This window comes from Amphiura filiformis, chromosome 8 (assembly GCF_039555335.1).
Source record: "Amphiura filiformis chromosome 8, Afil_fr2py, whole genome shotgun sequence".
In the NCBI taxonomy this organism is placed as follows: Eukaryota; Metazoa; Echinodermata; class Ophiuroidea; order Amphilepidida; family Amphiuridae; genus Amphiura; species Amphiura filiformis.
Window position 1 is genome coordinate 52,854,888 of NC_092635.1, and position 26,796 is coordinate 52,881,683.

The 26,796-nt window shown below is 38.5% G+C and overlaps 1 protein-coding gene across 1 annotated transcript; it reads left to right on the forward strand.

The window, feature by feature from the left end:
• The first annotated feature begins 4,670 nt into the window (after positions 1-4,670).
• On the forward strand, positions 4,671-20,180 carry LOC140159208 (nuclear receptor coactivator 4-like). Its single transcript, XM_072182600.1, has 7 exons — positions 4,671-4,701; positions 12,126-12,253; positions 12,837-13,072; positions 13,749-14,017; positions 16,087-16,288; positions 16,737-16,881; positions 17,836-20,180. The coding sequence occupies exons 2-7, from the start codon at positions 12,152-12,154 to the stop codon at positions 18,757-18,759; spliced, it is 1,878 nt and encodes a 625-aa protein (XP_072038701.1). The 5' UTR covers positions 4,671-4,701; positions 12,126-12,151; the 3' UTR covers positions 18,760-20,180.
• Positions 20,181-26,796: the final 6,616 nt, after the last annotated feature.

Below are 26,796 nucleotides of genomic sequence, written 5' to 3' on the forward strand. Positions count from 1 at the left end.
TGAAGAACCACTGGACCTATTCTGAAGGGTTAGGATTATTCACAGATAATTTGAAAAAAAAATGGAAAAAAATTACGAAAAAATTACAGTTTGTTATGTTTACCTCAAATAAACATCAGTTAATGGTTTGCATAATACAGGATAACAAACTAATTTTTTCGTAATTTTTTTCTGATTTTTTTTCTTTTTTTTTAATTAACTGTGAATGATCCTGAAGTTTCATAATAGGTCCAGCGGTTCTCCAAGGTCGGCGAAAACTTTGGAAAAAAAAAATTTAAAAAAAAAACTTAATAATGATAAAATTAGATACTTTCCGTCCCCGTTGTAGGCCTACCAGCTGTACGTAGGCCTACGTACCGTACGTCTCGTCCAATAGGCCTATGCAAAAACTCCAAAAAATTGGGCTCAATCGATCAAATATGGGTGTTATGCTAAAACATTGGCACTTGGCGGTTTGAAGCAAAAATCACGGTGTAATCGTGTATCACTCACTGTCACAGTACTATAATACGTTTACGCAGTAGATCTATTTCTATAGCCCTTTTGAACGGGCGCGCCCCAGGTACCAAAAAAAAAAAAAAAGTGAGAGAGAGAGAGAGAGGGAAGGAAGGACGGGGAGAGAGAAAAAGAGGAGAGATCGAACTAGGGGAACGGGACATTAATTTGCAAGCTTCAAAATAGAAGTCAATTTAGGCCTTATGCGATAGAGATAGCCCATATGCTCAGTTAGCCTATAGGGAGCCCTACAGACTTTCCGAGCACACTGGCAATTTTAGAGCACACTTGTAAGCCTATGGCATAATTGCTTAGGCCGGGGGGGCGGGCAAGTATATGATGTTTTGAGCATTTTTGAGCTTACTAGTTGTATATCGTTGCATTAAATTATCATGTTTCCACACGTGACGCATTGCGCATAATAGTGTTTTTGACACAATCTTCTATTGCTTTAAAATTACATGCAGAATATGCTCAAAAATAACCATAGGCGTATAGTATACTCACGATCGATCCTGCTTTTTGGTTTTAAACATGAACATATTGTATAACATGCAAAAATATAACCTTTCGCTTCATTTTTCTCCTTTTTCTACTCTCTTTTGAAAAGGCTTAGCAAAAAGCTACAGAAACGCTTAAATATGCAAATTTTTCTGCTCGCTGCGCTCGCAACATATAGGCATAGCTAGCTGTAGGCCTACATTATATATAGAGCATTTAAGATTTGGAAATTGGGATCCAAAAATTTGGCATGTGCAAGGGGGGGGGGCAAAGAATTTTTGGCAGGCCGAGAGGGGGGGCAAGCGATTTTTGGCTAGCCATTTGGAAATTTTCATGGACCACTAATTTTTTGACCCGCCTCCATTATCGTATAACAAACATTAAACTTAATAGTGTGGGACAATTGCGCATGTAATACCTAGATTTTAATTTAGATTTGTCCCAAATCAGGGTGTTTATCTGATTTTACAGGGGTTAAATTAAATAGAGGATTTATTTTGAATTTCATAGGCACAATAGCGTAATTTGCTGTGGCTATGATGATCCCAGGATTATGATAGTAGGCCTACATCGGGGCCTACATCACGGGCGGCGGAACGATTTTGAAAGTGGGGGGGCCAGTCAGGGTGATGTAAAAATGTAAAAAATGGTCATGAAGCAACCATCGCGTCACTTGCTTGCGCGACGCAGGTGTCTGAGGGGATGTGCCCCCTCTCAGAATGAGAAACTTTTGCAAAATGAAGGCCCAATTGAAGCCATTTGGTGGACCATTCTGGCACTATTATTGTGTACAATTTTAGTTTGAAAAATCCGAAAATGGGTTAAATGAAGGCCCAAATTGAAGCCATTCATGGATAAGCTTTCACTATAATTGTATAAATTATTGCTTTTAGTGTTGGATGTCCTAATACAGGGGAGTTGGAAAATTTTGCAAAATGAAGGTCCAATTGAAGCCATTTAGTGCATCATTTTTACACTTTCTTTAGGCATGTTAAGGGTCTAGAATAGAGATTTGATTATTTATGTTCACCCAGACATGTTACACACAGCATTTTATGGGTTAAAAGTGGGGGCCAGGCCCCCTGGTCAAAAAGTGGAGGGCCACTGGCCCCCTGGCCCCCCGGTTCCGCCGCCTATGGCCTACATGCGTGGCACCTGGGCATCATGTGCCCACTACCCATGTGCCTATGTGTACAAATTATAATTCCGCAATGAGAAATAGTAAACTGAAGTTATTTTACCCAGTTTATGATCAAGTTGGTGCATAATCATGTTTGTAGGTTAGGCCTACTTTGTAGAGATATAAATTCCAGTATTTCCTAGACCAATCGAGGTAATCATCTTTAATGGCCGCACAGTGTCATCGACCCTATATCTTCATGGCAGAAATCGCCATGGTAGATTGAATCCACAGCCACGATTGGCCATTTGGTTCAGACCTTTGAAGCTCTTTGAGACGAATAATTAGTCGAGGGACATGACTAAGGCTACTCCCAATAGCCGGTAATTGATCTTGGTTGTGCGTGAATAAGCTTGTATACCCCATTGAGGTCAATGGTCATCGACTTTTATACTGCCTAGTAGTGAGTGCAGCTGTACTACACGCTGTAGTCCATACAGGACCAACGCAATATAAAATTAGAATTCTGGTCAGATTTTGAGTTCAAGACGCATGGCCGTTTGTCAAAGCGCAAACTAACGACTTTCATATCTGTTCAACACGTATTTTCAAGTGTATGAGACCACATCTGGTTTCTTGAGAAAAAATCATTTACGGGAGATATTCATCATTTTCTAACCCGGTATCCGAAGATTTTCGTCTGATATCAAAATCGTGCATAGCAATTCACGTGTATCGATCCCGTGTATTCATTTTAGTGTCTCTGATGCACCAAATAATTATTAGCCAGGCGATGTCGGTGTGGGCCGGGGCTTTAATGTTACATTAATTAATAGATATGTGTGCACTAAGTGCCATCATTTTTTCGAACAAAAGCACTGAAAACTCAAACTTGCCCATGTTAAAAGTGATATAGAGATTAGAGAGTCTCAATGCGCGCGAAAACTTTTTTGTTTTTGCTCTCTCCCCCCTTTCGAACCACCTAAAACTTTTTGGTCCTTCCTCTTTTAAGGTCCCGAACTTGCCCCCCCCCCCCTCTTTTTACCAGCCCCCCTACCAAAGTATTAACACTCCCTTGGGAAAAGGGAGACTGTCGCCAGCACCCAGGCCTGGCCAGCACCCCCGATTAGGGGAGCGCTGCACTAAATCCTTCCGCATTTGGTGTAGGCCTACACTTGCCTACTGTAGAGAAGGCGTCTCGACTCTCGTGGGAATGAAAATGATTAGTTGTGGCTGTTTCTATATATTCATTTATTATTGATCCCGGATCCCGTAACTATTCGTTTTGATTATAAGAGATACTATTCATTTTTTATTAGGTATATTATCACTTTGAACCGGCAATCTTATCAAAATGAATTGTTTCCGTTTTAATAAGTAACTGTTCAAATTGATAAGATGTCCAACTCATTATTTGATAAAATTACCCATTTGATTTTGAAATTATTCTTTTAAGTCCCCCTCTGACCATGGAAATAAGAGAATATATTGCCATGCTCTGACAAGACAAACTATTCAAATTTCATTTTTAGGTCAATTTTGATATAAAGAACCTTTTAATTTTTAACAAGAACCTATTCATTTTTTTTAATGAGAAGGCAATCTTATCAAATTTGATGAGTTAGGCTACTTGTCATTTTGATGAGAATATCCGATTTCCCTTATCAAAGTTTCTATTCAAAAATGATAAGATCGATCGTTTTAAAAGTGTATGGCATAGTCTAGGGCGCAAGCGATTTTCGGCGGGCGGAGGAGGGGGCAAGCGATTTTTTGGGGCCGTTCGGAAATTTACCCCCCCCCCGGCTCATAATTATTGCACAGCCCCTTAGAGTTCTTGCGGCACACCTCTGCACTGTCAAAATGTAATTCGAGTAGGCCTACCGGTACCCCAAGTCCCCAACCCCCTTTTTCGCTATCGATTTCATATTGAGGTCCACTACCCCACCCGGCACCCCCACACCCAACAACTTCTCCAACCCTGGGACAAAACCAGGTTGGACCACCCACCTTTAATAACATTTCCCGTCGGCTGTATCGATCAATCGGTATTTTACCGCCATCAACCGATTGATCGATAAGCCGGCAGTCAGCCAGTTACGAGCAGTGATGCCAACGCCGCGCCTTAGGCGCACAATTGGGCTACTTGGCGATCACTTGCCGCTACTCAAAAAAGCATGCCGCTACTTGTCTAAAATTGGGCTACTTTTGCCAGTCTCAGGCCGCGGCACTAATTTGATGTATTTTCCTTTCAATTTAGCCGATTTATAAAGGTTTTGAGTCTTTGAAGCTCCAAATTGAAATTACAATGGGTTTTGTGACCATTTATTGATCGGTCAGTAACTTCCCAGTAAGTACCGGAAGTTTCAAAGTCAAGTGCTTTTCCGCCCAATAGGGTGTTTTGCGTTCTAAATTCGGGTAAATCCGCCCAAATATCCGGTATTGGGCACTTTTTTGGAAGCTTAAAAAATTGGGCTACTTGAGAATCCTTTACCGCGGTCTGGCGAGTCAATGCGCCGCGCTTTGACACTGAAAAGTTTTGGCAACACTGGTTACGAGAGAGAGGAACTTCCCGGTCTACTTTTCTGGTAAGATTTGCACTTTGGTGATTGCCTTTTTAAATAATTTTATCCCGAAAAAATTCTACTGAAGGTTGCTTTAACATTTGAGAACATATTCTAATAGAAATTAGATTATAAAATATCATATTTTGCTGCGATCGCGAAGGTAAATAACTGGGTCAAATGCGTCTTGTGTGTATGCTTACGTGTGAAACGAATAGCATGAAATGGCTGCGTGTTGTTTTGTTATTGCCTTGACCTTTAAATCGCAATTGCACATTGTTGTATTTCATGCTTTTGTCTGGCATATAAATCGTATATAAATTGGTGTACTATGGTGCCTTGCAGAAATAAAAACACACACACCCGTTGTCTTTCCATCAGTTTCATGCCTTTTGTCTAAGACTAGTAAAAAAAAAGAACAAAATATTTTAATATGCAGTAGGCCCAGTAGATTTTAAAATTGGTGAACTATGATAATAGTACTATGCCCATCCCAGCAAACATTATACAATCGGCCCGATACTGGCTCTATAAAAGCTGCTATAATGGACCAAGAATGGCAGCCTGTATTGGTCCGGTACGGTCGTGCACACGGGCATTCGACTGGCCCAATAGATATTGCCAGCACTGCGCCAAAATGGGTTGAAATTGGCCCAGTACAGGTCCAATTTATTCAATACTGTACTGGGCCAATATAATATTGCCAATATATTCCCATTATGAAACCGTAAGTAAATGGTAATGGTCCAATTTTGGTCCTTTTTATATTATTTTATTTCTTTTGGTCCACGTCTAGCTGTGCAGTGTTCTTCTATTCCTTTTACCCGGTTCAGGCTTTATTGGTCAGTTTCACCTGTTCAACCAGATATTTCCTTTGAAAAGGAAACTTACTTGCACTCAGCATAATTGAATTTGTATTACCTGATGTGCAAAGTATTAATGCATTCGTCAATTGCAGTCCCGGCTCCTGGGTACCCGGGGCACTACGGGGAAGTCGGCATCAACTCGCTTCGAAAAATCGAGTAACTGGCGTCTTCCAGGCAATACCGCCGAATACCCGGCAATGCGGGGCAATATTTGATGACGAGTTTCGGCGAAGTCTCGGGCCCTATACCCGGGGAAATTGCGTGTCCCCGCCGACCTCCCGGCGAAGTCCCGCCCGACGTGTCAGTCAGTACCGTGCTAGATAGCGACTCATCATCATCATTTTAGATAAAAGAGTTTCTGAGCTGTATTTGTTGTCAGCGGCATGTGACAAACATCCCATAACACGCTCTGTGTGTGCTTTGTGTATATTTATGTGTCACACGTTATATGAATATTTAATGAGATGGGATATCGGTTGAAATCCCACAAAAAAAAAAGAAAAAATATTTTTTAGAAACCATGCAAATAAATTGCATGTACGATAGTTATTGTTAAATCGAACAGTTATTAGAATTGAAAAATGATTTTTTAAATGTGATTTTGGAAATTAATTTCAGCGAGTTAAATCACAAAAAAGGGCACAAAATGTGAATAGCAAAACAGCAGCGCCTGATACACGGATTTTCTTGAAGTAAAAGTTGTAGAATAAACCTGAGATGATTATCACAGCTTCAATAAACTATTCTGCTTTGTCATATGCGAATAGAAAGCTATAAAATGTTTAAGCGATCAGGAGCCAGCAATATTTGGCTAGTTCCAAACAAGGTCAATCGGAAAAGCGGAGCAATTTCGATCACGTGCAAATCGCGCTCTGATTGGCTAACATGCACGGGAGTTCAGACACAGGTCAAAGGTTGCGTGACCACCAAAACTTTGTTTGTTGACAATTTGTGTGGACACACCATGGTCGAATTAAGTTGAAAAAAGAGACTGGGTGGTAGGAAAATGAGCATCAAACCCCTTCTGCCCTCAATGTTTAATAATATTTGCGAATTCGCTATATTAATGTCAATAATTTCATTGTGCGACTACAACTTGTTTTAAGCATCGTACGTAGTATGTGTATTGCCATTGATTGATGTCCGATTGTGATAAAATGCATTGCCGATTGTATGAATACAATTGAATGTGATTGAGGACATGTTTGGGAAATCTTGCCTTAAACTTGTCTTAAATTAATCAAGTTCAATTTTTCAATTTTCTTGTTCGTTTGTTTTTACACCTTTTGAAATTGAATTTCTAACATTATTTTATGTTTATATTAATTTTGCCTTCACATTTAATTTGCATTTTGCACTTGCTTGTTCAGAGTTTACTGATAGTGTTGGCGTATTATGGTCTTGTGCGACTGCCCGAAGAACTCTTGTAGTAGTTTTGACATTTTGAAGTCAAAACTGGACCACAAACCTTGCCCTAACACACTAACTTTAGGTCGAAACTACTACTAAGCATTGAAGCAAATATCGGACTGGCAATTTATAAGAAGGAAGTAATGCTTTCCTTTTGCCGCATGACATATCCAAGAATATGTACCAGAAACTGAGTGTTCTCGTCAAGCTGAAGTCAATGCTTGTAGTAGTCATGATCATAAATACTGGCTCTTTGATGGTGATTTTGAGTCTGCCGCAAAAAATCTGACTGCGTCAAGCCAATTACCCAAATACAAATTGAACTCAACTTGGGAGTGCCGTTAGAACTTTGAAACAGTAAAATCGTTCACGGAGCAGCACTGCAAGCGGCAAACACTCAATGAAACCAGCATAAGGCTAAACAATGAAATGTTATGTCTCAGAGCTTTTGAACATGCTTGTTTTTCCTAGCAGGCTCATATAGGTTTAAGTTTTTTAAAAGGAGAAAAAAAAATGGATTCGGCATTCAATTTTGAAATCGACATGTGCTTTGAGACATAACATTATTTTGTTAGTCTTGCTTCCCCTCCTTTTCTTGTATAAATGCAAAACAAAATGTTTAAATTGTTGTCAAAGTTGTTTATTATGGACAATGACTTCTAAAATTTACAAAAATAACAAACACTTGAGTACAGAATTTATAATTCAATTCAATTAAATTCAATTTATTCAGCAAATATAATATACAAAAATAATAAGACATATATTTAGATAAAATGTACATTTTCTTTGGCAGGAATGATATTTTCTTACAGTACAGTAGCGATAGCGAAATGCCACTGCGCAGAGCTCGAAGCATAAACTTGGCCAGATTTACGTTTTGGTCCCCGGTTTTTATAGTTTACGGAAAAAATCGTATTGAAACATAGATGTCTGTAATTGGGTCCACGCACGAGACCATCGAAATCTGTCCAAGTTTCGTCTTGCGGCCTTCCGCAGACGATTTCTTCCTCTTTCCAATCATCTATAAATTATATAGAAACACGCCCCTGAGAGTTTCTACACATTTTATGAATGCACAGAACTTGCTCCTCCCAGGTTCAACGAACTCGTTTCGGTCCTGTCCGAAGCAGTGAATCGAACCTACTTTTTTCGCCGATTGAGTGATCGGCCGCTCTTCGGTAGCATTTCCCTGAAGCCGAGATGGATTGACAGTATCAGGGGTTGCCTACTTTGATAAGAAAGGGCTTACACTTTTACTACGTCATCAAGGTTTGATGTTCAGTACTATGAAATCCAAATGACAGATTGAAAAAAATCGCCAATTTTGAATATAAATTCCACTACTTTGGATTATTCAAGTGAGTATATTTCAAACTGATATATCACGCATATTTATATATTAAAAGGACAAGTTCATTGAGTAAATAAAAGAATAAAGCGAACTTTTTCGCAAGTTTCCATCTTCACGAATCACGGCACTATTTTCAGCAGCACATTGCCTACATAGAATGGTGTATGGTCGTCGGTACAAAAGTAAAAAAAAAATCATTTATACCACAGCAACGAAATTTTTTGCCGATTACGAGTCTCTGCCGAAGTACCCGACAAGTTCCCGGGCCCCACCCGGCTCCTCCGACTCCACGACGAGTACTGCGAAATCTTCCCGGCAAGCGGGCGGAAATTGCTGACGAAGTTCCCGCCATGTCCCGGCTAGGTCCCCGTAGTGCCCCGGGTACCCAGGAGCCGGGACTGCAATTGACGAATGCATAAAGTTTGATAACAAACTAACTTCAAAACTGAGCCATTGATAAATGAAATATATATTCTATGGTGTCATCAGATAACAATTATGCCTTGCTCACGTAGATTCTTTACAAGGCAGTAAATGAAATATTCGGAACAAGCGTAAACTCGCTGCCTCTTCTTTATAATAATAATAACATGTCATTACATGTGGCCCTTCAAAATGAAGATAATAATGATCAAATATTGTATTTTGATAGTAAAAATGTCAGGGTTTCAAAACCCGCCCACATTAATACAACATTGTGTCATGACAGGGCCGGTACTCTGGGCCTACAAGCCCGCCAACAAGTTTCTGCCGCAACTGGGCCAGTATGTACATGCCGGCTCGATGCCATATTCAGGTAGTCTTCAATTGGCCCAATAATGGACCAAATACGGAACAGCTTATCCTAATAAGAAAAGCGGCGGCCAAACATTAACCAGTATCGGATTTGTACTGGCGTTATTCCGTCAGCCGTGTCCGGTATTGCCAGAAGTAGACCGGTTTAAGCCATTACTGGGCCAATATTACAATGTTTGCTGGGATGGTGCCTTACTGAAATAAAAACACACACATCCTGTGCTGTAATTTTAAACCACATTTCTTCCTTCCTTCCTTCCAATCATGCCAATACTGTGCAGCTCTCAATCTGCAATCTCATTTTGCGGAGAATAAACGGACAACAAACTCTGAACTTGTGATACCAAAATCAGCATGAAACATGATTACCATGGCTGTGGAAGCATTTGGCGTGTTTGGTAATCATGATTGACAAATTAAGCAAACTGTATTCTTTTTAATTGAAAAATGTCTGTGCTAAATGATCGAATCCCCATGAATGATGATGATGAGAAAAAAAAACAAAGAAAAGCCTGCCATTGGCCTTGACAGTTTCCTGTACCATGTGCCAACGGTGGAAGCTCTATAGTCCGAAGGTTCTTTATTCCGACGGTTCTTAAGTCCGAAGGTTCTTTAATCCGACGGTTCTTTATTACGAAGGTTCTTTATTCCGACGGTTCTTTATTTGAAGGTTCTATAGTCCGAATTTAAAAAAAGGTTCCCTAATCCGAATATTATTAGAGGTTCTTTAATCCGAATTTTAAAAACGGTTCTCTAGTCCGAATACGAAAATATGCTCTGTTGTCCGAATTTAAAAAAAGGTTCTTTAGTCCGAATATAGAAATAGGTTCTCTAATCCGAATTTGAAAAAAGGTTCTCTAGTCCGAAATTGCAAAACGGGTCTATAGTCCGAAACGGACACCGTGTTCTTTAGTCCGAATTGGTAAACGGGTTCTATAGTCCGAATTTTATTTTTTTCATTTGTCTCAGTGTCAACTCATCAAATGTTTTACAAATCCGCTGCTGTTCAACATGGTTGGTTTCTCTGGATATTTTCCGTAGCGTACATTGAGGTTTATCTTTATTCTGGTGATATTTTCTTCATTTTTATCCGTTTTTCATTCAATTATAATATTATATACTAGTAATATTCAACGATGTATTCGGGCATTGTCGAGTTCAAATTTTCATAGCGCCATCCCACCATGTAAATGCTGCGGCTTTTTCACTTAAACAAATCTTAGTCATTTAAACAAATTAGTTTACAGAATAGTTAAAGTATAGGTTTGTCTTTCGATTTGGGGGAGGGGGTGTCCGGGGTGTAAAATGTTTGAATGTCGACCCGTTCTCTACCCTGAAAACCCGTTTCTGGCCATTTTTCAATCCGAGGGCTTACTTTATTCAAAAATTGTCTTATGCAACTTTTCTCTTTTTTCCACAGGAAGGCCAAAATATCTCTAAAAAGATTTTTGTTTTCATTGGAATCATGCATTACAACGTGATTTGGTGGTGTAGTCATCTCTTTTACCTTTAACTCTGCTTTAAAGTCTTATCTAGCTAGAGGTTATGTTAATGTTTTAACAATTCGGACTGTAGAACCTTTTTACTGATTCGGACTAAAGAACACGGTATCCGTTTCGGACTATAGAACCGTTTTGCAATTTCGGACTAGAGAACCCTTTTTTGAATTCGGATTATAGATCCTATTTCTATATTCGGACTATAGAACCCTTTTTAAAATTCGGACTATAGAGCCTATTTCTATATTCGGACTATGGAACCCTTTTTTAAATTCGGACTATAGAGACTATTTTCATATTCGGACTAGAGAACCGTTTTTAAAATTCGGACTATAGAACCTTCGAAATAAAGAACCGTCGGAATAAAGAACCTCTTTTCAATTTTTTTTCGGACTAGAGAACCTCTTTTAAAATTCGGACTAGCGAATGCTATGAACATGTTTTCGGACTAGCGAACCTTCGGACTAAAGGACTTTCGGATTATAGAACCTTCGGATTATAGAGCAGTCCCCGTGCCAACAGCCAAGGAGTAATTTTTGTCCTTGTCTGTTTACAACACTCAACAGAGAGGTTCATGTAGACAAAAAAAGACCTGTCAAAGCTGTTCCTGTAATAGACCAACACATAATTTATATGATTTTAAGCGCATTAAGTGATCCACAGTCTCATCACCCCACTTTTCTCAAAAAAAAGTTGAGATTTTTATACTCTTGCTACATAAGTACAAAATATTTTTTGCAGATTAATTTGTTTAGCGAAAGTATCGTCAGATTTGAATTACGTTCTGGATACCAGAACAAAATTACAACACTGGCCTATGGAGCAGTATAATACACAAAAGGCTAAAAAAAATGTTATGTCTCAAAGCCCATGGCCGATTGGCCGTTTCAAAAACGAATGCGGAATGGGGTGGGTTTTTTTAAGATTTCTTTTTTTTAAACTAAATTTTGAATTATGATATCATTTTCAAGTGTTCAAAAGTACAACATAAAATTGTGGTTGATTTACATTGACTTTCAAATATCAATTGTTTTATACCTGAACAATGGAATTAAGTAACTTTTCTTCGAAATTTGTCTCAGAATTTCATGATTATAGAAAAAGGAAATAAAAATTCATTTCCGGTCCAGCTAACATGGGCACACCGCAGCACTATGAAAAATGAGCGTCTTGGCGGCTTTGAGACAAAACCATTTTTAGCCTAATAATGCATACATGTAAAGCTCGCAAAATCAGAATCAACTGAAATTTTGGGAATTTAAGCTTTTTTCGTTGAAAAATGTCATAAAAAGAGGATCATGCTAGGATCACAAAATACTCATTTAAGTAGCGGAAGAATAGTCCATAATAAGAATGATTCATACCCACATCTAAGGGATTAAAAAACCTGTGATTGTGAAGTGTTTGCTTCTTTTGTCTAGTTTAGACAGAAAGAAAGGTGAAAGAAATTCCATACCTGTATGTTATCAATTTTAGAAAATATGTATTGCAAGTGTCGTGATTCTGTTGTTATTTAAATATTAGATCTTGGTTGTTTTCATTGCAAGAGGATGGATGTGCAAGAGCAGGTCAAACACAAGGTGGCCAGTATACAAGACACCATAGCTTCCATTGCAGAAGTCCAACAGCAACTCAAGAATAACTGTGTTGAGGTAAGATTTATGAACTATTTCTGCATTTTCATTGTAGAACAAAAAAATCAAATACGCTTGTATTCAAGACACTGTAAGTTGACTTCCATTGCAGATAATCCATCAGCAAGTTTAAAAAGTGTATGGAGAAAAGATTTCTAACGAGAGACAGATGGGGAGAGAGGGATAAGAAAGAGACAAGACAGAGAAGCACATTGTGCAAAAATGTTAAACATTAAATTTTGTTCTGACACTTTTTCCCCCAATTAGTGAAAACTTGTCTCAATAACAAAATACAGAAAGCTAGATTAATCATTCTTAAGATGCTACAGAAAAATGCTCACAAAGTATAAATAGGAAGGTTCTTTTAATTTAACTTGTCAAACTGCATTTTGTTTTTTACCGAAAATATTGTAAGAATAGTCTTCTTAGTAATACCCCTTTGGTTAAAATCATGTTAACATTAGTATTCTGAACAAACCAGTGGCAGTGAGTCATCAGTAATTTATCAGTTCTCAAAAATCATTACTACGGTACTGTAGTACTGCTAAATAAATGTAGTGAGGACTTGGCTCATTTTACCATATTTCATCCCTTCTTGCAGGCGAAGAGTGATATCCATTCGTCCATCAGCCGACAGTTGGAGACCCTCCGTAGCCGAGAGGTGTGGCTTCTCAACCAGGTGGACATAATCCGTCACATCAAGGAGGAAAGACTGCAGGGTCAGCTGGCATGTCTGCTGCATGAGCTAGGAGGTCTGCAACATCTTGTACAGATTGCACAAAGCTGCGGAGACGGTTGTGATGATCTGAAGAAAGAGCTGTTGGAAACTCTTCACAGGTAAGGCTAGGATGTAAAGTAGACTCAGATCTAGATTGAGCTATTCCATTTAAGATCCACACTACCCCTGTGGAAAATTTTGGAAATATCTTCTACATGGGGAGTATGAATTTCAAATGTAATTTTCACATTAACCAACTCTATTTGAAACTCACCCTCCCTCTGTGGACGATTCAGGTTGACTCTATCTCAGAGGGTGTATGAAATGCAAATGGAGCTGCCTAATGTGTTCATTCCATTTAAAAGTCATACTCCCCATGTGGAAGATATTTCCAAAATCTTCCACAGGAGTAGTATGGATTTTAAATGGAATAACCCATTGGTGTTAATGTTTTAACTTGTGTGGAATGTTTCCACTGTGTACCATACAAAAATGTTAATGCATTTAAATTTAGCCTTATTACCCTGGCTATGGAAGCATTTGGTTGTCATCAGCAAATTAAGCATACTGTATTACATGATTTTGTAGTAATTTCTGATAATATGTGGCCCAGTGCATGGGAGCCGCCATGGTGTATTTCAAACTTGAAATCATATTTGCACTTCTTAAACTTGTTAAATAATAATAATCCTATTTTGTTGAGCCTACCCCATTCTGAGTTATGCTGATTTGATTCAGAAGAAGAAAAAAACAAAGAACAATCTATAAGTAACAACTTTACTTTCATCAACACAGGTTGAAAGACCTTGGGGACACACCAATCGAAGACGAAGATATCAGTTTCCATGCTGATCTCGGCAAACTTCGCCGGGCCATCCATTCGTACGGCAGGGTTGATGCCGTCGGTCACGCCATGGAGGAATACCCGGTGCCAGACTCTCTGTGCGCTTCTCTGAGTGAGCTGAGTTTGATGGGACAAGGTTCAGGTGGTGAGAGGAAGATTGAGTTTCCACCATTTGATGCTGCGAGCAGTCTGTCCGAGTGGCTTGCCGAGAGAGATGGAGGTGAGTGATTTGTACTAAAGAAGAAATTTGCAGTATCCTTTATAAACTATATCCCGTTGCTGTTGAGCCAAGAGTCTACGTTTCAGTTCCCCATTCAAATTTATACAGATCCACTATTAACGGGGTTCGTATTTGGTGGTAATTAATTAGCCCTAACACCCCTGAATATTACAAAACACTACTTTTGAGTGTTTTGTATGCTGGTTGCCTCAGCAGGATGATGCGGGCAGTAAACAGAACCAGTGTCCGAAATATGGCAAATATGGAGGTTGTCCCGAGGACAACTAAATCATAAATTCTACTTGTCCTCAAAACATTTTGGTTGTCCCAAAATGTGTCATATTTTTAGTGCAAAAAATCAAATTTGTTTCATGTCTTTTGCTTTGGAAAATCTGTGGCCACAAAGTGGTAAATCTGTGCAAGCTTCAAAATTTGCCATTCTGATCATGTGGATCTCAAGCACTGGCACCATTGGGTAACTTAGTGAAATGGTTAATTACAAACATTCAGAACTGGACATGCTGAACAAATGGACATCACAGCATATTATAATACTATGTGCTAGCAGTGGTGGTCCATAGACAATCAATCATAACAAGTCAAAACGTATTGTCAAGTATTATATGTGACATAATCAAGGGGAATGAGTCACATGTCGGCCCTGGTCGAAAATGAGTTTTACACATGTTTCTAAAGAGGACATTTAGGGCATTTAGAAACTGAAAACCCCATGTTGATACGAATTTCTTTTGTGAAGTTACATCAATTTATCAATCGCTGAAAACAATATAAAACAAAAGAATTTTAACACTTTCTTTGCCACTATCTCAAAATCAATATTAGCGACATCCGACTCATTTCCCTTGATCGTGTCACATATGTTATAAATCAAGATTTTTGAGGTAAAATATACTGGTTGTCCAGGGGATAAGTACATAGCTCAATATGGTTCCCAGTGATTTTTTTTGGACAAGAGGATAAGTGCTTATTTCCAACACTGAACAGCACATTCGAGGCTCCGATCAGCCCCAGGGTGTTTTGGTGCACGCTTGTCTAATGCATGCAGCTACATCTCACCACATTTGCAATGTTTGGCCAATTTTTCTCAAAGAGTGAAACACAACACAGTTTTAAACCTACATTTTGCATACATATATACATAAATATGTGTGGCCATTACAACTGGTGTGGCCATTTAATCTGATTTATAGAGGTAGTGTTAAAGGAAACAGCAGACATAGTGCTATGTGGTGTGTATTATGGTATGTTATGAATATCCTATGGATCCATGATTTTGGTTTTATCTGATAACAATTGATATGAGCATTGTGTGTGTGATAATCTTATTTGTATGAGTATGACCTTTGAGAGCAATCTTACATAGATTGGTAATGTGATTATGTCATGTGTATGCTATGCGTTCACTGACTTAAATATGGCCTAGATATTATGACCTACACAATGATGCACATTTGTACCAGTTCCAAGTTCTAAATAGTGATTTTCTCCCCTCTTGACATAGCGTAGTTGTGTGGTAACAGGATTGAATTTATGCAACTTCCCACTCATAAAGCTAATTCTTCTTAAGAGTATTGCAAGCCCTTTCAGCTGACTTCAATCAAGCCATTTCTTCCTTTTGTAATGCATCAGTTTTTGTCTCGCCTAAACTTGTTCAGAAAGGGACTATGCAGTCACTATGTATATGTGTAATGTGCAGGGGTAGCGCTAGGTTGCTTTTTGGGGTCCCGTGTGTAGGGTCTTGAGGACAAATGGCTCTGATATTCTTGCTGGAACTCAATTTGAAGGTGTAAGAGTATGGGTTTTTTTTTTAAAGCAGAGGTCATCAAAGGTCAGCGAGAAGTCAAATTTAAAGTTATGTTTTTTCGTGGAGTATCAGTGTTATCATCTGTTATGTGACATTAAGGGGTTCGTATAAGTTGCAAAGTAGCAGTAGGGTTTTTTTGATATATCAACAAGATGTTGCAAAATATATACACTTAGTCAGAATAATTAGATTAATCTCCTGTTTTTTGTTGTTTTTCTTTCTGTTTTGTGTTTTCCCGTTTCAGATGACTTTGTGATGATAGAGAATAGTCCGTTGCGGCTCACTCTACCCCAATTTGATAATCAGCCTAGTGTCTCTAAACCTTTGGAGTCCCACTTCAATCAAGTCATCCTGTCTCCATTTGCAGAGTGGCTTCTGGATGCAGGAAATTTCCCAGCTGATAGGAGTGCGGACAAGTCCTATCCATACATCATGAAGTACTTCAGGTAAATAGTCTTGATTAATTAGGTATTTCTGTTGAAATCTATACATCCTATGGAGACATGTCCTTAATATCCCACACAGGGAGTGCAAATTTCAAATGGGGTTACCTGAATGGGCGACTCCATTTGATATCTACACTCCCTGTGTGGGATATAAAAGGTGATGTCCTCCATAGGGGGTTTATGGGTTTCAACTGGAATAGCCCAATCGATGCTTCAGAGATGCCACTTCTCTGGAAATTTCCTGATTTCAGGAAATTTCTAAGATAATTGACCAATTTCAGGAATTTTTTTCTCTTAGCTTCCTATGCATAAGAATAGCGAACAGTTCATTTTCAGGATTTTTCCATGTTTTTCAGGAAATTTTGACAACACCAAATGACATCTCTGATTGCTTAGACATCATTTTACAGAGATTAGACCTTTTATATTTTTCTGTATTCCATTACAGGGAGATCTCTAATAATGTGAAAGACTGGCTTGTAGACTATGAGAAGAGTCAGGAAGAGGAGATGGAAGAGGAAGAAATCCAGAGTACGGACTGCAAGGCTGACATGTGTCACTGTGCTGGACCACCAGATGGATTTGTTATGCAGGTTTGTATAATGTACACTATCAGGGTTGTAGCTACGCTGGGAGGCCCACCTGGGACTTGCGCGTGCTGCCCGGCAAAAAAAAATTAAACAAATGATTTTTTCATCATAAATAGAGCAAATGAATATAGGAGGAGTGATGTCCCCAAGCTTATTCCCATATTACTCACGTTCACTAAACAGATTGTGCCCTGAGCCAGCGCTCTAATTGGATAGTAAAGTTGCCCGGCACTCAACTTGAGCTAGCTACAACCCTGTACACTATGTTCCAATATACAGGGATGCGATTCTTCCTCGGTATAGATTATTCCTTTTAAGTTTTCTTCCCTGTATTAAAGTATAGGAGATTCATTAATTTTCCTCTTTTTTTGATAAACCTTCATCTCATGGTTGAATATTATACTTACCCAGATTGAGAAATGAATCATGCCATATCAATTGAAATGTTGTATTATTGGGTAATTTTAAGACAATATTGTTTAAACAAACAAAATTATACATTATGGCCATTATGTTAAAGACAAGAATGTATTTTTCAAAAGGATTGAATCAATTGATAGAAAATTAGTTGTGAAATAACATGAGTGCAATTTGCGACCTCACTGATGGACAAATCAGCAAAAAAAGAATAGTTTTCGCCTGTTACTGCCGAACAAAATATAGGAGGTGCAAGAATTGTCGGGCACACAACTTCTGACTGACCCAGGCTTACAAATTAAATTACAAAGTAACAAAACCATGGCCTTCATACTATAATATTTTACTATCTGATGTGTCAGTGACGTCAACGCATTGAGGCAACTGTTCCGCACGCATATCTATGTGGCGTCTTTGAATGCGTGCGTGTGTATGCTTGAAGCTGCGCCTAATGAAATGCGCACTGACGTCACTGCCACATCGGGGTGAAAAAATGGTATAGTTATGTATAAATCAATATTTTTCCCATCTCTTTTCCAGGCCATCGAAATAGAAAACCTTGATCTCCTTGCTTGCGTCCAAGATCCTGTCAACCATTACATGCAGACGCAGCAACCAGACAAGAACCGTTGGCTTCGCAGCGACACCGGCACGATGAGTGAAAGTGATCAGGCGCCACCATTTGTATTACCATCCGTACCATCTTCATGTAGGGCTAACGAGCCATGTCATAACTTCACAGAATGTGTGTGCGACACCAACTGTGCCATCACCGCGATAACGGAATCGTACCCTTCCTTAGATCCCGATCAAGTCCTTTCCTATTTCAAAACAGTCTCTAAGAATCCTGCTGATTGGTTGGCGGCAGAACCAGCAGAGAGCCCATGCGAGAGCGTGCAAGAAATGCAAATGCACACAGATCCGACTTGTCAGTGGTTAAAACAAGATGAGACGGATATACCAATTGAAACCAACGTAGTTTGTGAGTTTGCCCATTTCAACTCGATCAGCCAACCTTCCGATTGGTTGCACAGTAAATCAGAAAATGCCAATTGTTCTGCCATCAACTCATCCCCTTTAGATGTTTATTTACAACAACGTTCAGATCAGGTCCATGATTGGCTAATTAAAGAAGCGCCCTCGGAGGAGTCAAGCGAAATGCTAGAAAGCAAATCGTGTAAGGATTACGATGATGATGAAGCCAAGTGGTTGTGCCACACACATTCTGATGATAAAAGTCTAGATAGTAGTAGTAGCTGGGAGGTTGTTAAAAAGTACCACGCCCAAATGGCTCATTCTGATTGGATCATATCACAGATTCAACCCGAAACCAAATCTGAGTGGTTGTTAGATTGTTCTTCCTCAATGTCATCTTCGAGCCCCTCGGTTGCCAATGCAGAAGCGTATAAGCTATTCCTTCAATATGGAAGCTCTGGTGATAATAAGGAATGGTTGAAAGAGTAATTACCAATATTAATATCTGGGGAGAAATCGAAACACAAGTCTAGAATATGACTTATAAGCAAAGTTTGGCATGACCATCATGGAGATTAGACTTGGAGAGTCTGTACTCTGCTATAATGACCATAGATATAAGTTGAACGGACGTGTATGAATTTGTTGCTGCGAACCTACACATAACCTTACTTTTTGTGGGTTTATAAAAAGGTTCCCATTATAGTCTGTCACTGCAGTGAATTGCCCAAAATTATTTTTGGTATTAAATTAAGTTGCATAATAATATATTGTTGCTGGTGTTGCTGGCAACCAAAATCTGTGTGGAGGGCAGTCCAATTTGAACAAAATATGAACAGACATCTCTGTAATATAAGCCTTTTGACGCCTACAAAAGAAATTGCCAGAGCTGTTTTGTGATAAAAGCATGCACAATTATTAGATCAACTTTATCAATGCGCATTGATCGATATAATGGAATAGATAAGCATATTATTTTGTACACAATATCTCTGCATGTCCCTTTCAGCAAATATTGCATAGGTAATTTGAAACCAAATATATCCGATGGGTGGGTGCAACGTTTGTTAATTGTTAAAACAAACTATGAGAAACACCCCTCATCTATCAAAGTGAAGAGTGATGTGGTATGCAAATACTAACATTTCATGCTCTGTAAAAATGCAAACTTTTTTCGAAGTGGAAGTGCAAAATTGTGATATGTCTTAAACAATTTGCATTATGTTGTACTCAAACTGTTTAGAACCAAAGAGTACAGATTCAAAATTTCCCTGTGTATAATGCTGTTCTTGAGTGACACACAAAAATGGCTGAGTTTGTACTCTTTGGTTCTTTCTCATTGGTTGCAGGCTACTTCACATTTCCCTATCCAAACGTGATTGCATAAAAAGTAAGTTGTTATGTGGAGTACCTCTATGACACACATAGTTTGGTAGTTTGAAACCTGTTTTGTTTGGTATCATTTTAAAGCTATAATTTCAAGGAAGACGATGATATCAAAATCAATGTAATGTCACATATTATTTGAGTGTAAAGGATATTCTATTGCTACAAAATAGTGCGATTTAAAGAGAAAATATCACTCTTTTGCTCAAATATTTCAAATTGCTTCCGAGATGGAGCGTGTTTCACGGAAATATTGCAGAATTATTGCAGAATAAAGGGCTCTCATGCGATGTGTTATAATAATGTTGCCCAAATTCAGGGGTATATATAAACTTGCAAATTTTGTTTGGGGAAAAAAGGATGTTTTGGACGATAAAAGCCCTTTTCTATTGAAAAACATTCCAAGTCATGGAAGATATAAACATCTCTTGAAAAACTATGATATGCTAAATAAATAAGCCCTTCTTAAAAATATATGTGACATAATTGAAAAGGGATAATCATTTCCGTTAATCATAATGTCAAAATTTAACTTAATAAAGAATAAAAAAAAAAAAAACTTTTTAAGCTGTAAATTTTGTTTGATAAAGGCTTTGGAACTTTTTTTCTTCTTTTTTTTAAATTTATTTATTTAAATTTATTTTTTAATTTTATTATTTTTTTTGCAAAAAAACAATTAAAAAAGTTAGGGTCGGGCCTAATTTTGGGGTAGGTCGGGTTACGCCAATCAAACAATTTTTTTTAGGCATAATGGTACTACACAGAATGAACTAATCTGTTATTCAAACTATGACCTATAGAAGTCAAGCACTTTCAACCATAATGTTAAAATTTGGCTTGATCATATTACCTATGATATTATAGTAATGGCATTGAGTTTACCGTACTGCACAAAATGAACGAATCTGTTATTTGAACTATGACCTTATTATAGTACTTCAAAAAGTATTTATTATTGTAAGTGTAAAACTTATAATAACAATGAATGTGAAATTGTAATGATATTATTGTCAAGGTGCATGGACCATCAAGATTTGGATGAAAATGGTAAAATGTATTAATAATATATTGAAGATGTAAACGCTATCTATTTTTAGTACAATTGACTCTGTAAAATGTTATATTTTAATGTTATAATTTTCATGTTACTCATTATATAGTTGAGTTATTCTTTGATGATTTTATGCAGTTTTGTTCATGTTATCATATTCATTTTATCTTATTGTATGGAATATAAATTTTGTAAACTAGGGTATAATTGCTTTGGTATAAAGATCATTTTAAGGGAGGTATGTGTAAAGATATTGAAAGGGAGTCATGATTTTTCTTATAAAGATTGATTGTTCAAACTAAAGTATAACAAAATTAAAAGTGGACACAGGAATTCATTTGGGATGAAAACAAATTTTGGTAAATTTGATCAAAATATCTGTCAGAGGTGTTTCATATGTACCTAACTTTCTTATTATACCAGCTAGGCATTCTCGTACTGGACAAGCTGGACACTTTCGTAACAGGTTTTTATTCCGAATCAGTGGCATGCCTGACTGGGGTGGGGTTGGCTGCGCTCCTGGCAACTCAAAGAAAAAGCAAAAAAGAAATATCTTTGTTCTTAGTATAAATATGCACACATTCGGTAAACACCTTGCACCTTGATTTGAGATTTTAAAGAATATTGCAAATTTTTTCACTTGAAATAGTTCAAAACTGAACATTTTTGCACTCTGCGGGTGCAGATATCCCAGCAAAATTGGGCCGAAATAATGCGCACTGGGCAAATTGGTTTTCTTTGCCCCTCAACAAAAAAGTCCAGGCATGCCACTTTTCGGTGACAGGTGGTATAGAGATTGCCAACAATTTGTATTATACATAATACTTACCAATATAACTCATTACACTTATTCTATATCAAACCACCATGTCCCTTTATATGCGAGCTGCTCCCTGAACACCCCTCTCACTCAAGCGGAACTGGTGGGAATATTAACTAACCTATAGGCCTATGTGTTATTCATCATCAGTGGCGTAGATTTCTTTTTGACATGGGGGGATGGAGTTGGAAAAAAATTCTTGGAAGTATAGTCAATCCAGCACCTTTTGGCGACAGAATAAGTTTATGGTACAATTGCATGCGAAAATTGTTGCTATTTTGAAGCTAAACTGATGAAATATTGTGTAAAAGTAGAATGAATGCGCATGAACCGTGCGAAAATTTGCACTTTGGGGACTAAAATGGGCAAATATCAGGTTAATTTGGTCAGAAACGCCCATTATTGGGCATCAACATTGGGGGATGATTGTATGGACCATCCCCCGGCAAAATATTGGGGAGGGGATCAATCCCCTGGGATCTCGCCTATGTTCATCATCAAATTTCATACAGCAGTATTATTATTATAGCTTCACCATCTTTTATGTATGTTAATCAGCATTCCTGTAATCGACTGCGCAGTGCCAGAAGTGGGCAGATACAATAGCTGCCATGTGCAGACGAGTACAATGTACTGTGTGCAAATTGCTAAATGTTCTCATGTCAGCTAGTGCACTTAACACACTTCTGGCACTGAGCAGTCGTAATGCATGTTCAGTATCTCATACGTTTACCTTTTGTACATTTGTACCAAGGCTTTTGAATTCTGTTAGCATTGTATCTAGCTAGCTATCATTTATATCAATGAATTTCAGCAAAATATATTTGTTAGTAATGGTGGCACAAGGGGCATTGCAAAAACTCTCAAGCTTTACAAAAATATCACAGATTTTACTTGTTGAACTGATAAAATGGGGGTCCAGAATTTTGATTATTTTATGGTGTTGTTTTCCTCTTTGATAACTTACTTAGCCCCATTGCACCACTATTGTTTCTAAATTGTAGCTTGATAATTTGGACATGTGGGGTTCATGTACCCTAAGTCAAATTTTCATGTACATGAAGTTATATATTCACACCTCACTGTTGCTTGATTATAATGATTTCCTACAAACAAAATGGATCATATTAATGGTTAAGACTTTACTTTGTATGTTCAATATCCTTGACTGTCTTTAATATATTGTAAAACGGACAAAATTTGTGCATTTTCTACGCTGTCATGTGTTCATTTTGTATGTGCAGATTCTTCAATACTTCAATAAGTTGCTCCAGCACAAGAGAGTTATTTTGAATTGATAGACAGGCATCACTGTGGACCACAATAGCCTCATCCCAATGGCATAAAGTGCAAAATTTGCAGAGTATGAGTTCCTGTACCCAAATTTTCAAAGGTCATTCAACGAATGTACAAATGTATCGGGGTCAAACCGTCAAAGAAGTGTGGCCTGATAGATGAGCATGTTGTGGTCCCAGTGCATACAATCACAGCGTTTAGAAATCGCAATCGCTACACTATAAAACAGGGAAAGTGAGATCAAGAAGGGTATCAGATGATTATCACATAAGTTAAGAAAATAATCATGTGATACCATTCTTGACCTTGCTTTTGTTGTTTTGCAGTATGTGATATTGATGTTCACCCCATCAATGGCAGGAAGGTGCCAATTATAGGAATGGTCTATAGAGTAATGAACATGAAAATATGTATTTATGTTATTAAATTTCAAAATGGAATGAATAAAAGATGTATACAAAATCAAATTACACTTTGTGCACTTTTTAAAAGTTTTGTATTAACTTGGGTTCACCTCAAGTTCGGTAGTGATGTCAATACTTTTTTGCGGCTGTGCCTCAAGCTGTGGACATCATACATTTGAGTCAACTAAAGGGCCTTATATTTACACAAAAATATTGTTTACCCTTGTGTTTAGAACCTCAACGGGTTGCCCATGGAAGGTCCTAACAGTGTTATATTCCTTAAACTGGTTTCATTTGCATAGAAACTGCCACTTGACCTAAGGTATATTGGCCCTTTGTTTTATCATTTTGGGACTCATAAATAATAAATATTAAACAGGGTTTCAAATAATCAATCAACCAACTCAGTCACGAAGCTACTTTGTGAAGAAACTGCCGGCCCTTTGGTTTTACAAAATTTTATACATGTAAGGCTTGTGTACCCCATTTGAAGGCTTAATGCTATCAGTGTACCAACTTTGAGCCGGAAGCTACTTTTTGCGCAGAGAAACGGTTGGCCCTTTTGGCCCCGTAATATTTGACCTTCGGGGCAATCTTTGGTCTTTACAAGAGTACGCCATCTCACTCGATCTGATGCCAAGTGTGTCGCACCTTGCATTCCCTTGTTTGGAACCAAGTTCACGTCATTAGCCCAAGATGTTGGTGGACGTCCCCTTCCTCGACGGCCTTCCATAACCCTTTGCAAAATTCTTTTCCTGTCATTCTTGGTCATAGCCCAAGACTCCCATCCGAAGGTAGCAATTGAAAACACAGTTGCACGAAGTAGACGTACCTTGATGTCAACGCCATGCTGAAACATCTTAGCTGGACTTCACTTCAGGAACGCCGCCGCAATAGTAGACTACAGATGATGTACAAAATCCGGTTCAACCTGGTCGACATCACCTGGAACCACTACATGTCTCAACTTACATCTACCACCAGAGGCCACAGCTCTAGGTTCTTTATTCCACGCACCCACTCGACAACGTATGCCAGCTCGTTCTTCCCTCGAACCATCCGTGAGTGGAACCGTCTACCAGTAGACCCTGCTGCATACCCATCCCTCAACTGCTTCAAGACTGCTCTGAGGGATGTTTGTCGGAAGTAGGCGCCACCAGACGTTTTACTTGCACATGTTTATATTCGCACCAGTTTTTCATTTTTCTTGTCGTCTTACGCGACGCATGCCCACAACACATTGTGCGTTTATTCTCGACCAAATGAGAGCTGCACAGTATTGGAAGGAAGGAAGGAAGGAAGATAGGCCTCGGGTTTTCCATATACTTGACATGCCTTCAACAGTTGTTGTCCTTGCAATAGTCATTCTCTTAATTTCAGTGCTATCGTTGATGTTGTTAATCATTGAACCCAGGTATTCAAATTGCTTCACCTCAATCTGATGTCCGTCTATCACAAACTTACCACTTTTTCGCTTTTTTTAAACCATTATTTTTGCCTTCTTTGTTCAGGAGAAGGCTTTTTTCTTCACGGGCTTCTTTGATGCGCTTCAAAAGATCAATCAGCTCTACTCTACTGCTACAGATAACATGAATATCAGTTGGTTCATGTACCCATCATATGTGCATAGCACAAGAATTGCCGATTTTTGTCCAATCCATGACCAATGGCCCCAGATGCATCAGTGTCGTTTCTCAGCAGCTGCAGGGCTCCAAGTTGGGTCAATGATATATCACTTGAGCATTTAACTTTTATAGCCCTGGCGCTTGCGCTCTTGTAGTTTAAAGGTGCACTTACCAAGTCATTTTAATGCCCCATATTTTAACATTCTCGGGCATCGCGGATTTCGGATGGGAGCGGTTCTCGTTCTGAACTTGCACTCGATGAGATGAGTTGATATGAAAAAGGGGCTAAAAAGTAGACTATAAACATGATACAGGCGGCTCTTCGGAGCTGCGAACCGTCAAAATCAAGGGTCGTTACAGTTCTGGTTGAAAATCACCTAAAAAACAGACACGTGAGGAATGTGCAATTTAGTCTTAGAGCTAAAATTAATCAAAATCGGGGGTCTTTCAGGGCAGCATGTTCAGTGCGCTGTTTTGTTAAGTTTTCGGGGCGAGCATATATATATACTCATATTCATTTGTGCTAAATCAACCCCATGGGGTTTGATATTTGAAGTTCATTAATATGTTATGTGGCATAATATAAACCATTGAGAAATTCAAAAACATAAACTAGTAAATCGCGTTCGTGCGGGCCTGTGACAGACCCGAGCCACACGGTCATCGTCTGACCATGAGTCCATGACAGACCCGCAATCAGGGAAATTAATTTTGGCACACAGTCTGCCACCCATCTCCCTCAGTTCAATGTTGATGAAACTCATGAAAGCTCTTTTTCCATCGGGCTCTCCAGTCTCTCCAACATTGATTGAGGGAGATTGGAGAGGAAAGGGGAAGGTTTGTATTTCTCATCAAACATAGTTATACTAATTGTCACTGACCCCGGGACCCGCATATGTCTCGCATTAGCTTATACTAGGCCTAGTAACTTAGTAATATGCATAATTTGGGCTCTATACAAAACGCGATCAACCTTCAACGTAGTCTAGAAAAATAGTTTCGGTTCGGTCAAGGTTATATATTTATTTTGTACACACAAAACAGCGCGGTGCAATAGAGCGTAGAAATCAAGTTCAGCGTGTTCGTATGTCTTGCATTCATGTAAATCTCTATATATTGTTAGTTCTTTTGTATAATTATCATGTAAAATGTTTCAACTTGGCGGCCATGAAGTCCCAAATATTATATAGTCATCATTATATCACCCGCCCGCAACAGGAAGCTGGCCGGATAAGCTAGGACAGACAGGGAACCACAACGTTCCTTTCCTAAGAATATGGTAAGTATTATTTTGATTCGGAGGTAATAGTAATACCGGTATAGGCATAATTCGTGCATGTATGACAGTCAATCAGCTGATATATTATTACGAATACCAGTAGCGTAGATATCTTTTTGACATTGGGGGGTTGGAAAAAATTGTTGAAGTATAGTGAATCCACCACCTTATGGCGACAGAATAAGTTTATGGTATACTAATGCGCGCGAAGCGCTCGAAAAATTTACCATATTGAAGCTAAATTGGTGAAATATGGTGCAAAAGTGAAATGAATTCGAAAAAATTTGCACTTTTGGGGCTAAAATGGCCAAATCTGAGGATCATTTGGTCAGAAAACCACTCACAGGCGTCAACATTGGGGGGATGATTGTATGGACCATCCCCCTGGCAAAACATTGGGGGATTTATCCCCATCGGCCCCCCACCGGATCTGCGCCTATGACGAATACAAATATCCATAGGCATATATAATATTCTTACGTAAACAAATACGGAACTTTTCTGTATAAGTCAAAGGTGTAGTGATGGTGCAATATGGGGATCTGAACCCGAAAATGTATATTATTCAGCATCGAATTGGTTCGTAAGTCTCTTGGTTACCGCATCACGCAATTTTGGTATGCCTTCGAGTGCTATAATACTTTTTGTGGTGATCGTTTCGATCG